This window comes from Falco naumanni, chromosome 1 (genome assembly GCF_017639655.2).
Source record: "Falco naumanni isolate bFalNau1 chromosome 1, bFalNau1.pat, whole genome shotgun sequence".
NCBI classification, from domain to species: domain Eukaryota; kingdom Metazoa; phylum Chordata; class Aves; order Falconiformes; family Falconidae; genus Falco; species Falco naumanni.
Genome location: NC_054054.1, coordinates 114,271,990 through 114,284,927, shown reverse-complemented (window position 1 = coordinate 114,284,927; position 12,938 = coordinate 114,271,990). Strand labels below are relative to the sequence as shown.

The window sequence follows — 12,938 nt, the reverse complement described above, 5'->3', positions numbered from 1 at the left end:
GGTGCTGGCTGTCCTCTCCAGCAGAGATGCTGGAGCTGGCTGCAATGGCATCAGCATCAGCACTGCAGGGCTAGCTGGCAGCGCAGGCAGTGGACCCGAATAGCTCCTGGGTCCCACCTTTAGCCACTTCTACTACTTTACCCTTTTCCGTAGCTTTGTAACCTGCGTGTTGCAACACCACCCATCAGAGCGCCTTCTCCAGCAGAGACTTAATCATTTAATGATTTAATAATGCAGTCGGCTGGTTGCCCACCTGAGTCACTCTGCTACCCCTGCCCTGCATGGGCACTGGGAGTCGCGACTCTTGGGGTTGGTGACTCTTGGGGTTGGTGACTCTTGGGGTTGGTGACTCTTGGGGTTGGTGACTCTTGGGGTTGGTGACTCTTGGGGTTGGTGACTCTTGGGGTTGGCGTCTGGGTGCTCACAGCTTCCTATACCCAGTGTGGTAGCAGCATTGCAACTGGTAGCACAGGGTGGGTCTTGGGTCTGCAAGACCATCTGCATCATGCTTTTGCCTTCTGGGTAATAATTTTTAAGGTGTTTTAGAAATATTACTGAACCAAAGCAAATCTGCAGTCCCCTGGGAGGTGCAGAGAAGATTTATTTCTCTCCTTCCTTCTCCCCTTATGAAACTGGAGCACAGACTAGAGGCAAAAGCTGCAGAGAGCCTGTGGCAGAGCCAGTAATGCAATCTGCTGGGCTGTATAACCCTGTATTTTATGTAATTTTCTGTACAAGTATGAAATTAATGTAAGGGATGTAAAATATACAGATCTGATCTGGAAGCATTTTGCTGAGGGTTAATGGTTATGTAAACCAAAGTGTAATGGAGAATCAAAGCTAAAACCTTTCTAGAACTGCATTATAGGCACGGGAAAGCTGGGATTTTGAATTAATCTGAGTATGGATATTTTTTTTTTCCTATTCTTAGTCCTGGCTTTGCTTTTGCATGTTCATTTCTGGTAAATCAGGGGTCTGCTGCATCGGTCTCAGGCTGTTTTGTAGCTTGTTGTGAGTGAATGAAATGCAGCTTGAAAAGCTTTGGTTAACATCAGAGCCCTGAACTTGCCTTAATGCTCAACTTTCCTCTGTAACTCAGCTCTTGGTACTGTTTGCACCGTTCAGGAAAGCACTGCACATTGACAGCACGTTGCCAGCATTATCTGTGACACGGGATTTGTATCAGACCATGCAATCTGTTGCAACTTCTTCTGAATGCTGTTTGTAGAGTCAGAAAAAGGATTTATTTGTGCATAAAACATTCATCACCTGACCCAGGATGGTGTGAGAGTCACGCAACAGCAGCAGATTGTTGTTATATTTATATATGTGTGTTTGTTTGTATGCATATATTGCAACAAGGTTAGTTTATTGGTAAGAGAAGGGTGTGAAATCTCATGGTGCAAGCACAGAGAGGGGATCCAGCAACCTTGACTTATTTTTTCTCTTACGTTGGATGACCATTAGTCTGGGGAAGGGTGCTTTTAAAATTTCCTGCCTTCGTTTCTCCAGATGTAAGAGGAGATCCAAATTTCTTGGGCTGTTTTGAAGCTGTTAGTGTAGTTGCAAAGTCCCGCGAGCGTGTGTAGCATCATTTGCTGCCTGCGCTGCCAGTGAATTTTCCGTCTCAGCCCCATGTTTTTGACTCCACTGAGAGGCTCAGTGCAGTTGTGAGCACCAGCAGAGATACCTTGATCTGGCCCTGCAGCAGGGCTGCAGCTCCCTTCCCCTCCTGCTGTGGGATCTTCAGGTTTAATACACAGTGTATGTACTCCCTGTAGATACACGAGGCATCCTGCTTGTCCCTCTAACTGAGCCTTCAGTCCAACTGCCTCTGCTACGGGTGGCAACAGCTATTCAGCAGCATCACGGACAGTGGGTTTGGACCAGACCCGGGCAGCCCCGCGGTAACACGGGTGAACATGCTCTTTGCACTCCACTTGGGGTAGAAAACTGCCGTGAGCGTCTTGCTGCCTGGTGACAGGGGCCTGGGAAGCTTTTAAGGGCCGTGAGTGGTTAATGCTGTGTTGGGTTTCCAAGGGCTCCTTGAAAGATGAGACCTGCAGCCTCCCCCTCTTTCCTCCCTGGGAACAGGAGGTGACCATCTGGTAGCAGTTTAGAGAAAGTCAGCGCTCTCAAATGGTACCATTGTATCGTGTGAAATAACGGGGCGCCTGGCTGCCCTGGTCCCATAAGGCTCTTATGTGTCGAAAAACCCAAGAAAAGCTTTCCATGCTTAAGCAAGCAAGCAGACGTAACCCCTGGGTTACGGAGACCACATGAGGGGCAGAGGATGTTTAATGGGAAGCAGTTGGGCACTGCGGCCGTGGCAGAGCCCAAGGCTCCGGTTGTGAAGCGGGTCTCGGAGGAACCAGCATCCCTCACTGTTTATTTTTGTCTCCTCCCGAGCTCTGTGCATAGAGGTTTCCTTGTATAAAGCATCCCCTCAACTGTTACGGGGGTATTGTGTTTAACAAAGGAAAAGAGAAGGAGCACGTGTTCCTTCGCTGACTCCCACGGGTGCCCAGAGCCGGGCTGTGGAGCGGGGGGCGCCACAGTGGATGGCGTGTGGTGCAACCCTGGTGCTTCCCACCAGGAGATGTGGAGCCCTTGGGCAGGAGCCAGAGCCCTTCACGGCACCTGGGCACCCTTGGCTCGGCTGGGACACCCCAGGAGAGACACGCTCCTCTCCCAGAAGCGAGTAGATAGGAGGCCCCGGCTGTGTCACTTGCTTGTGACTTCTCCAGAAAAATCTTGGCTGTTGTATGAGCTACTGGGATTTGAACCAGACCTCTGCCCTCTCTTCCCAATTTGCAAGATCCCTAAAGAGCAGCTTTAACTGGTGGCGTGTGACTTGCTGGTGCCTGGCTCTGGGGTGACTGGGAAGACACAGTGGCCTCGCTGTGCAGACATCCCCAACGCCACAACACAAAATAGGAAGATATAAATATTTTGCAACTTCTCAGGCCCTGTGCTTGCTTGGGGAGCGTTCGAGGCCGGGACGAAGGCATGCATTTCTTGCCCCAAAGCGCCGCTGCTGACAGGGACCACGTTTGGGTCAAGATTGTGGGTTTGCAGGAGATACGGCGCACAGCCAGCAGAGCTGCTGGCAGCCGGTGCCTTCTTGAGGAGCCCACACCTCCTTCATCTGCCAGGATTAATGTCAGTATTTTTTAAAGCTGGCCTTGCCTGGCTGGCCCTGCAGAGCGGGGCTGTGGCTGCGTGATGCTGAGCAAAATGCTACCTTGGGAGGTTTGCAAAGGTCTGGTCTCCAGCGGGACGCCACAGTGAGCGGTCCCCAGCCCAGGCACGGTGGTTGTGGGCAGTGGTTGGCAGGGGCAGAGGCTGCATCTGAAAGCAAGCGCTTGGAAATACCGTTTTAGGGGATTTTGGGCTTTCCATGCTGTGGGAGGGGAGCTGCTGCCTTCAGCAGTGGTGGGCTGAGCCAGAGCTGCCTGAATTGGTTTGGAATCAGTTAAAGGGAAGCGTGTGTTGATGGTGATGCTGTTCTGTGCTCACCCCACAGCATACGCACCTTCTGAGGAAGAGAAGGAAGGTGCTGTGGCACCTCTGTCCCTTTCCCTGCCAGCTGCCTCCACCACTGGCCAGCAGATCGGATGCTGCTGGTGGGGCTGGGGGGGCCCTGCTAGCGCTGAAGATCCCCTGGAAAACACTGAGTGGGGATAACCCTGCAGCGTGGCCATCCTGGACCCTGCTCAGGGCAGGGACGCCTTGGCCCAGGGTGTCAGGGACACGTGGACCTGGAGTGCCACAGGGATGCGGAGCATTAGCCATGACTGCTGGTGCGGGACCCCGGCCCGGTGCGGGACCCCGGCCCGGTGCGGGTGGGGGCGCGGGGCCCCGCGGGGCTGCCGCTCCTGTTGTTGTAATGGATGCGCCAGCTTCTCTGCAGGAAGCGGGGAGGAGGGTCATCTGGAGCAGAGGCTGTTTACTTTCCTTTCCTGGCTCTGGGCAGGACAGGCTATTTTTAAGCTTTTTCTCTTTTTTTGAAAGCTGTTTTGCTTCCTGAGGTCCTTCTCTCTTCTTTGCACAAGAAGCGGGAGAGAGGCGATGCTGAGCAGGGGAGCAGGGGAGGATTGTCTTCATAGCAGTGGGTCTCGATCTCCGAGGTGGAAACACAAAAGCTGATGGTCACAGTCCCTCTCCTTTCTCCTGTCTGGCGTGTTCAGCCTTCTCCAGACCACACAGGACTCGGGGCAGCAGCCAGAGGTGCCGGCAGGACAAGCTGGGTACTGAAATCCCCGTGCAGCCAGAGATGGACATCCCATCCCACAGAGCACCAGGGGAGGGGAAGCTTTCAGCTTGTCCCCAGGCAAATCACTGGCAACGTTGGGGAGCAAATGCCACTGGGTCCTGGGCATCCTTGTGATTTTGCAGTCAGAAACAGCTGAGCCATTTCTAACCCTCCCTTGGGGTGACGTTTCCTTGCCCAGCCCTGTGGTACCCCCTTCCTCCCTGTTGGGACTGCAGTGCCAGCACAGGAGGCATTATCTGGGTGGCTTGAGTCTCCTGTGGCTGTAATTTTGCTTTTGCAGCTCTTCCTTAGGCATGTTGAACCCCTTTGTGCCTGGGCTTTGACCTTTCTCTCCTTTCTGCAGCGGGGCCCTGAGACCTGGAGAAAAGCCATTTTTGGGTGTTGTATTCGGTCCAGCCCTTCAGTAAGGGTAGGGGATGGCTGTGCTCCAGAACAGCCGTGCTAGTGACATTGGGCATGTTTGCCCGGGGCTTGGGGCACTTCAGGGGGTTTGAAGTCAGAAGAAAGGACCATGTGCAGCAGTTCCAGCATCGCTATCGAGTGACCCACCACCTGGTCACTGATGCCACCATTTCTTCAACAGTAGCAAGTGGCAGGGGGACTCAAAGGAGCTGAGATGACGAAGGTGGTTCATGGAATGAACCCTGAAGGTCAGCAGGGTTGTTGGTATCCAAACCTCATTAGCGGGTCAAAAATAAATCCCCAAACCACTTGATATTGAGAAATTTCCAAGGTGACGTTCATGAAGGAAAGGTGCTCACCAGCGTTTCCTTTGCTGCTGGGTTCCTCGAGAGCATTTACTTTCAAACTGTTCCTCCGGACACACCTGTCATGAGGTTATTAGGGTGCTTGATTGAAGGGAATAAATGGGGACTACGCAGACTGGCTGGAGGAGTGACAAGCAGGTTTTAAAAGCCTGATGTGGACAAAACTGAGATCCCATCCAGCAGGGAGCTGGCAGCACCAGGCTGGCCTGTGTCCTCTGCTGCTCTTGCCTGCCCGGCTTTGCTCAAAGCTGGGGAAAGGCTCTCCATTGGGTTGTTGCTTCCACTCTCTTTGTTTTCCTGCAAAATGCAAACTGGGCTTGACTGGTACATTGTTTTAAATTTGGGATTTTGGGGAAAAAAATAGCTAAAATGTTATTTTTTGGATTAAGGGTGTGATGGAGTATGAAAATGATAGAAAAGTCTCTGCTGGAGAGTCTGAGCTCCAGCTCCGTTTTTGAGACCTAAGAGTTACGGACACTTCAGAGCAGCTCCCAGGTATGGGACTTTTTTTGGATTAATCGTTCTGACGGTGCTGGGAACTGAGACTTAGATGCAGACCTGCAGTGCATGAGGTGTGCCAAGCACAACCGCAGGGAGCATCTCACCTCTGCAGGTGGGTGGTGACATGGCTGGGAGGGCTCCAAGGGGTTCAGAAAACAGAGCAGATAAAATGGAGGAAAAACGTTATTTTTCTTTAGTGCCTGCCTCCCTCCCTCCTTTTACCAATGTTTAAATATTTTTGAGATGCAGGACAGACCATTTTGTCATTAAGTGCCCTTCCTGGGTTTTACATGGTGGGTGTTCAGTGTTGTGCTTCGGCGCTTTCCTCTCTGTGTAGCTGTAAAGCGGCTGTGGTGCTGTTTGCAGGAGGTTAATATTGAGGGTGCATCACCCCGTGTGTCCCTCCCTGCCCACGCCAGCTGGGACCCCATCCCTGGGAGCCTGTGCCAAGCACCCAGGGTCTGAACCACATCTGGGGGATGCGGGTGTGTGTCTGTGCCCATGTCAGTCTGTCCCCAAGCATGGAGGGGCTCCCGGGGTGGGGGGCTTTTGCTCGTCAGTAACATGGAGCATCCTGGGGAAGCTCCTGGTCCCAGCCTCTGCAGTGCCCATTCTGGCTGGGTTTGTAGCCTGGCGTTCATATTTAGCAGGTTTTGGGTATTTCGCCCCAAAAAGGGAGAGCAGCCCAAAGCTGGTATCCTAACACATGAAACCCTTGCGTGCCTCCTCGTTGCGTGGCTTGTCTGACACGTGAGCCTAGCTCCGAGGGTCTCGCTTTCCTCCCCATCTCCTTTGGGACGGCGGGGAGCTGCCGCCACAGGACAGGGCCGTGGCTGCCCCCAGCCCCTGGTGCCCAGGCTGGAGGCACCAGCATCTGCTGCTGCCCTGGCTGGGCCAGGGGGGTGGTGGGTGTCAGAGCTGCCTCTGCGATCTGCTGCCGGAGCAGCGCCGGGGGCAGCTGCCACGTGGACGGCCCCCCCGTCCCGCCAGCTGGACCCAGCCATGCCAGATGGCTTCTCTCCGGCAAACGGATGTGTCCGAGGGATGGAGGGTCCCCAGACCCTACCCCAGGGGGTCGTAGCAGCCCCGTGGAGCAGAAGAGATGCTTCCTGTGTGGTGGCTCTTCTCCAGCTCCAGCCCAGGGGTGGGTGGACGTCCCGGGACGAGGGACAGCTGTGCTTCAGTCTCTCCCCTGGCTCCGGGCATCCTGTGCAAGCTCAAGCTCAGGTTTTTAAAGGCTAAATCTCACTGATATTACCCTGTTGATGTAGAGGATGGGTGGATTTATGGCTGATGCTTGTGCTGTTTGCTGGCAGCATGGCTGTCCCCACGCTGAGGCTGTCCCCACACTGGGACCCCAGGGCTGTGCCTCATCCTGCCTCAATCCCGTGCCAGCCTGTGTGCTGCGGAGCACGGGGGTGCGGGCAGCCCGTGGCGTTCCGATGGGATCCAGCAGTGGTTCCCTGCGTTTCCCCTCCTCCTGAAATTCAGCCTTTTGTTTCGAGCTGGCTGGCTCCTGAGCAGAGCAGGGAGTCTGATGGGCTTGCTGGAGTGGGGCAAAAAGGGCTGCGGGGGGGACACATGGATGTCCAGGCACGAGCCAGGACATGGTCCTGGCAGCTACTGGCCCTCGACTGTGTGGCTGGATGGCAGCATCACCCCACGGATGGAGACGCCCTTCAGTGATGCTTTGTGCCCCTGAGCTGAGGGTCTGACACCAGCGTCCATCAGGTTTCCTTAGACACGCTCCTGGCTGCGGGGGTTGCGGGTTTCAGTCTTACGTAGCCTGCCCGGGCAGGAGCTCTGCATGCCGAGGGGGACCCGTGTGAGGGACGGAGCCCAAGGACAGGTGCTGGCCTGAGTGCGGCTCCGCTGTGTGGGGTGACCTGGGTGTCCGCTCTGCCGCGCCTGAGAGCGCGGGGGCAGATCCTGCGTGGTGCTGGGGTTGGCAAAGGCAAGACTGTTGCCACTTCAAGCGTAAATCAGAACATTCAATCTGATGTTGCATCCGTCTGCCTTTGCCTCCTGACTTCCCTGTCGGTAAACCAGGGATGACGATGTTTAGATTTCAGGATGTCCCTCAGGCCTCCCAGTTGGCCCCTTCCTTGCATCGGTGCCTCATGTCACTGTTTTCAGAGCACTTAAGTCTTTGGCTCAGGGGATCTCTAGGTTTGTTTTTAAGGATATGAGCTTCTGTGGCTGCCACTTCTGGCTTTTTTTGCTGCATTTATATGGATTTGGTGCTCTCCTGGGATTGTTTTCCTGTTCCCAACTTGGATTTTGCTGGCAGCGCTCACCGGGAAGCCTGTGTTTATCTGCGCATCCTTTGGGTGTGAGAGGGGAAGGGAGGTGTTGGGAGCTGGGTCACTGGGTGCCCCTGAGTCCCGTGCCCGGCTCTGCCGTGCCGCGACGGGGCTCTGCCCCGCTCTGAGCACACGTGGGTGCTGGTGGCGCGGGGGGCAGCATGGGGAGAGTGTCTGTCCTGGGGTTGAATTTCTGGAGCCTGGTTCCAGTTACTGGGTTTGTAACTTGTCTGAGGAGGCAGAGCCTGGCCCTCCGTCCCCACCTGCTTCAAACGTCATTAGGAACCCTCAGGTGAAGGAGCAGAGAAGGGGGTTGTGAGCCTCAGGCAGCATCTGCAAGCGTCTCTTGAGATGCTCAGGTGGATGGTAACTAAACTCTGAACTCCGTTTCATGTTTTTCAGCTCTCAAAAGATCTTTTGAGGTCGAGGAGGTAGATCAGTCTTCAAATTCCTCCACCCCACAAAGACGGACCCCAAACCCCCTCCTCAGGTCCACTGTTTCCAGCTCCACGCAGAAGTTTCAGGAACTTGGCGCCAGGAATTCGGAGCCATCTGCCCGACATGTGGACCCCACAGGCCAAAGATCACCCAAGCCCTCTCTGAGGAGAGTGGAGCTCGCTGGACCCAAACTGCCCGAGCCCGTGTCCAGAAGAACAGAAATCTCCATTGACATCTCATCCAAGCAGGTGGAGAACTCCACCTCAGGGTTGTCGAGGTTTGGCCTCAAAAGAGCAGATGTGCTGGGGCACAAACCCCCTGAGCCCACCCCAAGGAGGACTGAGATCACCCTCGGCAAGCCCCAGGAGCCGGGTCTCCGGAGGGTGGAGGCGCCGGCATCAAAGATCCCCGAAATGCCCCAGCGAAGAGCCGAGACGGCCAACGCTCCCGTGCCTGACACGGCCACCAAGCGCGTGGAAATTCAGGTAGCCAAGGCTGCCGAGGTCCCGGCCCCACCGGCGCGGCAGGTGGAGAGCTCGGAGCCTCCCCTGGTCACCCAGCCTCCCGTGGCAGAGCCGAAGCCGCAGCCCGTGCTGATGGAGAGCCCACCAAAGAGAGAAGAAGGTGAGTACGGCTCCGGGCAGCCGCTTGGGTGAGGTGCTGGCTGATCCCTGCCTCCGTCCCGTGCTGCGGGGATGCTGAGCGTTGTGTGCTGCTCGTCTGGTTCTGGTGGTGATGCCTTTCGAGGCTGTTCTTGGAGCTGTGCTCAGATGTCTCTGAATACACGGCTGTTATCCTTGCGTTTATCCTGGCTGAAAGAGCTGTCAGTTTGAATACAAAATGCTATCCAGCCTATAAGGAAATTAAAAAAGAAAATGCCAGGAGCCTGGGTTCTTGCAAAAACGACAATCCTGCCAGCTGGGGCTCCGTGTGCTGACCCACCCGCCTGTGCAGCATCTAGGACAGCCTCTGAAGTGCTGTAGAGGCGGCAGTTGTGGAAGTGTTGTTGTGATGGCTTGTTGTTTACTGTTGTTGCTTATGGTTGTAGGGCAGAAACCGCCTCTTCATTAGCAGGAGTCAGAGGTTTTTTGGCCTTCAACCAAAGTCTAATAACATCATGGACCAGAGCCACTATTAAACTGGAGCCCTGGCTTATATTAGCTCTATCTTGTTTTCGATTAATCCCATATTAAAAGCAGCTTCCCTCCCCTGCCAGGCACCATTTATTCTCCCTAATGTTTTGGAAGTGGTTGTTTTTAATTTCTTCTGGCCTGTTAATTATTTTTCCGTTCCACATCACCCACGGGCTCTCTCCTGCGAGGGATGCAGTGGTCACTTGCAGGGCACCACCTCCGCACCCCACCCAGTGCCTCTCCGCGGGGGATGGGGGATGGCATGTGGTGGCTGAGCCAGGACCTGAGAGGTCGGTGCATGGTCCCAGAGCTGGACCATGCGTCCTTGTATGGCCCTGGCACAGGATGGTCCCCTGCCCTTGCTCCACCTCCTCTCCCTGGGCACAGCCCTGCGGTTGCAGGCAGTGGCAGGGTCTGCGGAGAGTCCAGGGCTTGGGGGAGGGTTTGTGTGGTCTGAAAGCAAATCAGGAGTCAGTGATGGGGCTGGTATCCAACCCATAAGACTTGAGTGGGTTTTTTCACTGTGCACGTGTACGGCTTAGGTGTAGCTTTTCTGAGCTGGGCTTTAAAGAGTGGACAAACACCTCCAGCAGGCTGGTCCATCTCCAGCTGGACATGGCTGAGCTGGAAGACCCAGCCTGAGGATGGGGTTCAGTCTGGGCCTGCCTTATGGGCACTCTGTCCCCAGCCGTGTGTGTGTGTGCTGCCCAGGAATCTTCTCCCCTGGGTGGGTGCTCAGCCTTGTCCTGCTGGGTTTGGGCTGCTCTGAGCTTCCCAAGCTCTGAGCTCTGGATGGTTGGGCACTTTAAGAGCAGAAGACTGTCTTAAGATGATCAATTCCCCAGCTGCCTGAGGGAGAGGGAGTGCTCTTTGCATCAAAAAGGGCTCTAGAAGCCCAGGACAGCTGCTGGGAATGAGTTTTTCCCAAGAGCCCAGCTGTCTGGGGGCTGCCTTGCAGCACGAGCCAGCCCTTGGTCCTGGTACAAAAGGGGCTTTCAGTCTAAATGCTTCCAAGAAGAGCCAGGACACAAGTTGTAGGGGCAGGGGTGGCTCTGGCTCCTTCTGCTCCCATGTCATCATGGACTTATGGCCCAGAGTCACTGTCAGAGCCTGTGTCCCCTCCCTGGTCACCTCCAACCTCCTTCATCGCCATGGTTTGAGGTTGCCCTGGGCTGTTCTCACACAGGACCCTGTTTCAGGGCTCTCCTCCCCTTGGTGCACAACACCCACCCTGGGCTGATGCTGGGGCAGGTGAACGGCATCTCTTCTTGTTACTGATGCAAGCACATGGAGGAGTTTTGGGGAGGCAGCACCAGGACCCTCAGGGAACCTGCAGATGGGTGCAGGCACGTCAGTGCTCACCAGCTCAGCCCCACCACAGCCCCCCAGGCTGGTTCCCTGATATCTGCAGCAGAGACAACACATGGTGTGAAGTCCTGCTTCCTCTTGCTGCTCCCAGTGTTTGAGGCACCTGAGAGATGTCCCTGTGGCACCGGACACCCCTCAGTCCCATTGCTCGGTGGCTCTCAAGGGCAAACAGCTGAGCAGGAGATGCAGGCAGCTGCCTCCAGCTGCCCTCAGCCGAGTGCTGGGACTTGCCTTTCCCCAGCTGCCGGGGCTCAGCTGCCTTGCCCTTAACCCCTCGTCCCGCCGCCGAAGGAAGCTATGCAGGAGAGCGTGTTGTGCAGGAAGAGGCCGGTTGGAGGAGAAAGGCGACTGCAGAAAGATCGGCAGTTCAGAGCAAACCACAAAGGAAAGGAATAATTACAGCCCTGAACTGGTGGTGTGGGCTGAGCCTGCTCCGAAGCCATGGTTCTCAAGGTGGGAGGAGGGCAGGAGGTGCCTTTGTGGGGCAGAAGAGCAGGAAATATTCCTTCTCATCCTTGTTCTCCCTCTCTGAGTCCTCATGCTCTCCTGCACTCCCTGGGGAGCATTGGCTGCGCTCCTGGGGGTTTAACGTTTGGTCGAGCCGTTGGTGACGGGGAGATGGGGCATGGGTGCGATGTGACACTGCACCAGCATCCTGGGCAAAGCTGGACTCTGTGTCCCCAGAGCGGCTGGTGCTTCCCAGCTGGGAGAAGGAAACGGGATGGGATGACCGGGCGGTGTGTATTGCTGGAGCCTGAGTTGTCCAGAGAAATCTGAGCAGGGTTTGTGCAAGTGGCGGTAGGCAAGGGGAGAATATGCAAAGGGCAGAAAGAGGTACAAGCAATTAAAAATAAACATTAAAAAAAAGGTGAGGGGAAGTGCTGTTTCTGAACCTGCAGCCTCAGACGCTGCAGGAGTCTGTCCTCACTGTGTAGGACTTACCGAATCTTATATCCAAGTATGAGCGCCCGTGGTGGTGATAACCTCTCCCGAGCTCCTGCCACAGGCAGCAGTTCGCTCCCGGGCAATGGCCCAGGCTGGAGCTGGTGGCCGAGGCTGCTCCTCGCCTGCAGGTCTGAGCCGGGCAGCGGTGCCGGGGCTGGGTCCTGCCCACGGGGCTGGAGGGGCTGGGGCCGGTGGCTGTGCCCCGGGCTGTGGGGTCCTGCTTGGGTGACCCTGGCTAGTGCTGCAGTCGGCGGGGTGCTGGCTCTCTCAGCCCCCATCACCTCCTGCTTCTGACCCTCTTCTTCCTCCCTGGCCTGTTGGGGAGCCGCGGCTTTGCCTGGGATGTCCCCCATGGCCGGGGCACGCCACTGGTCCCTCTCCCACTGCAGCTGAGCAGGGCTGCTTGGGAGAGGAAAGGGGAATTGTTGTGGGAGCAGCGATACTTCATCCAGAGACATCCACTGGCCCTTCGCAAAGGAGGGATCTTGAGAGCTCCTCCCAAGCTGGATCCAGGACAAGGGAATCCTCAGGAAGAGCCGTATCAAGTCCGTCGTGGCTAATCCTGCCGCGTCCTCCTGCCTCAGCGTCTGCTTCCACTGGTGCCTCCTGCCACCGACGCTGGCGTTGTGCATGCGTGGTTGAACATCGAACATCTTGTTCTTCTGTTGTTCTTCATGCCTTGCAGTGCAGTGATGGTTGGGGCCAGGCTGTGGGGGGAAGATGTTGGTCCCAGAAAAGGTAATGTTTTGTACTGAAATTTAATATTCCATCTGTGCTCCCCCCAGATCTGAATGTATTTGTGTTTGGATGAAGGCTCAGTTCTGGGATCTCAGGTGATGGATTAGAAGCACTCCCAGATGAGAAGCGAAAGCCAGTTTCATCTGATGATCCTTTTTGTCTCCACACAAGCTGCTGTGGTCCCGTTGCCCAGGGCCCTGGGGACAGCACACTGCCAGCAAGGCAGGCTCTCTGCCAGCTCCTGCCCTCGCCCCATTTCCCTGTTCTTGGCAACTGTTGGGGCCACGGTTCTCCTCCCCCATGGTCCTTTCTTGCAAGGATGCTCGGGAGCTTGTTTAGATGAATCAAGGCAGATACAATGAATAACAGGAACGCTCACCTAAAACAGGGATTTGACCTTCCTCTGTAATAGCTGAGTCCCACCATGGTGATGTGCAAAATGGTCAGAACCATCTCTGAGCTTTCAGCT

General features: G+C 55.6%; 1 protein-coding gene across 4 annotated transcripts in view; it reads left to right on the top strand.

Moving 5' to 3' along the window:
* SEPTIN9 (septin 9) overlaps positions 1-12,938 on the top strand; it is a 144,106-nt gene that overhangs the window by 75,321 nt on the left and 55,847 nt on the right. For all 4 annotated transcript variants that reach the window (XM_040579618.1, XM_040579639.1, XM_040579607.1 and 1 more), the window contains one exon: positions 8,250-8,909. In XM_040579618.1, coding sequence (XP_040435552.1) covers positions 8,250-8,909 — 660 coding nt within the window. The remainder of the gene's footprint in view (positions 1-8,249; positions 8,910-12,938) is intronic.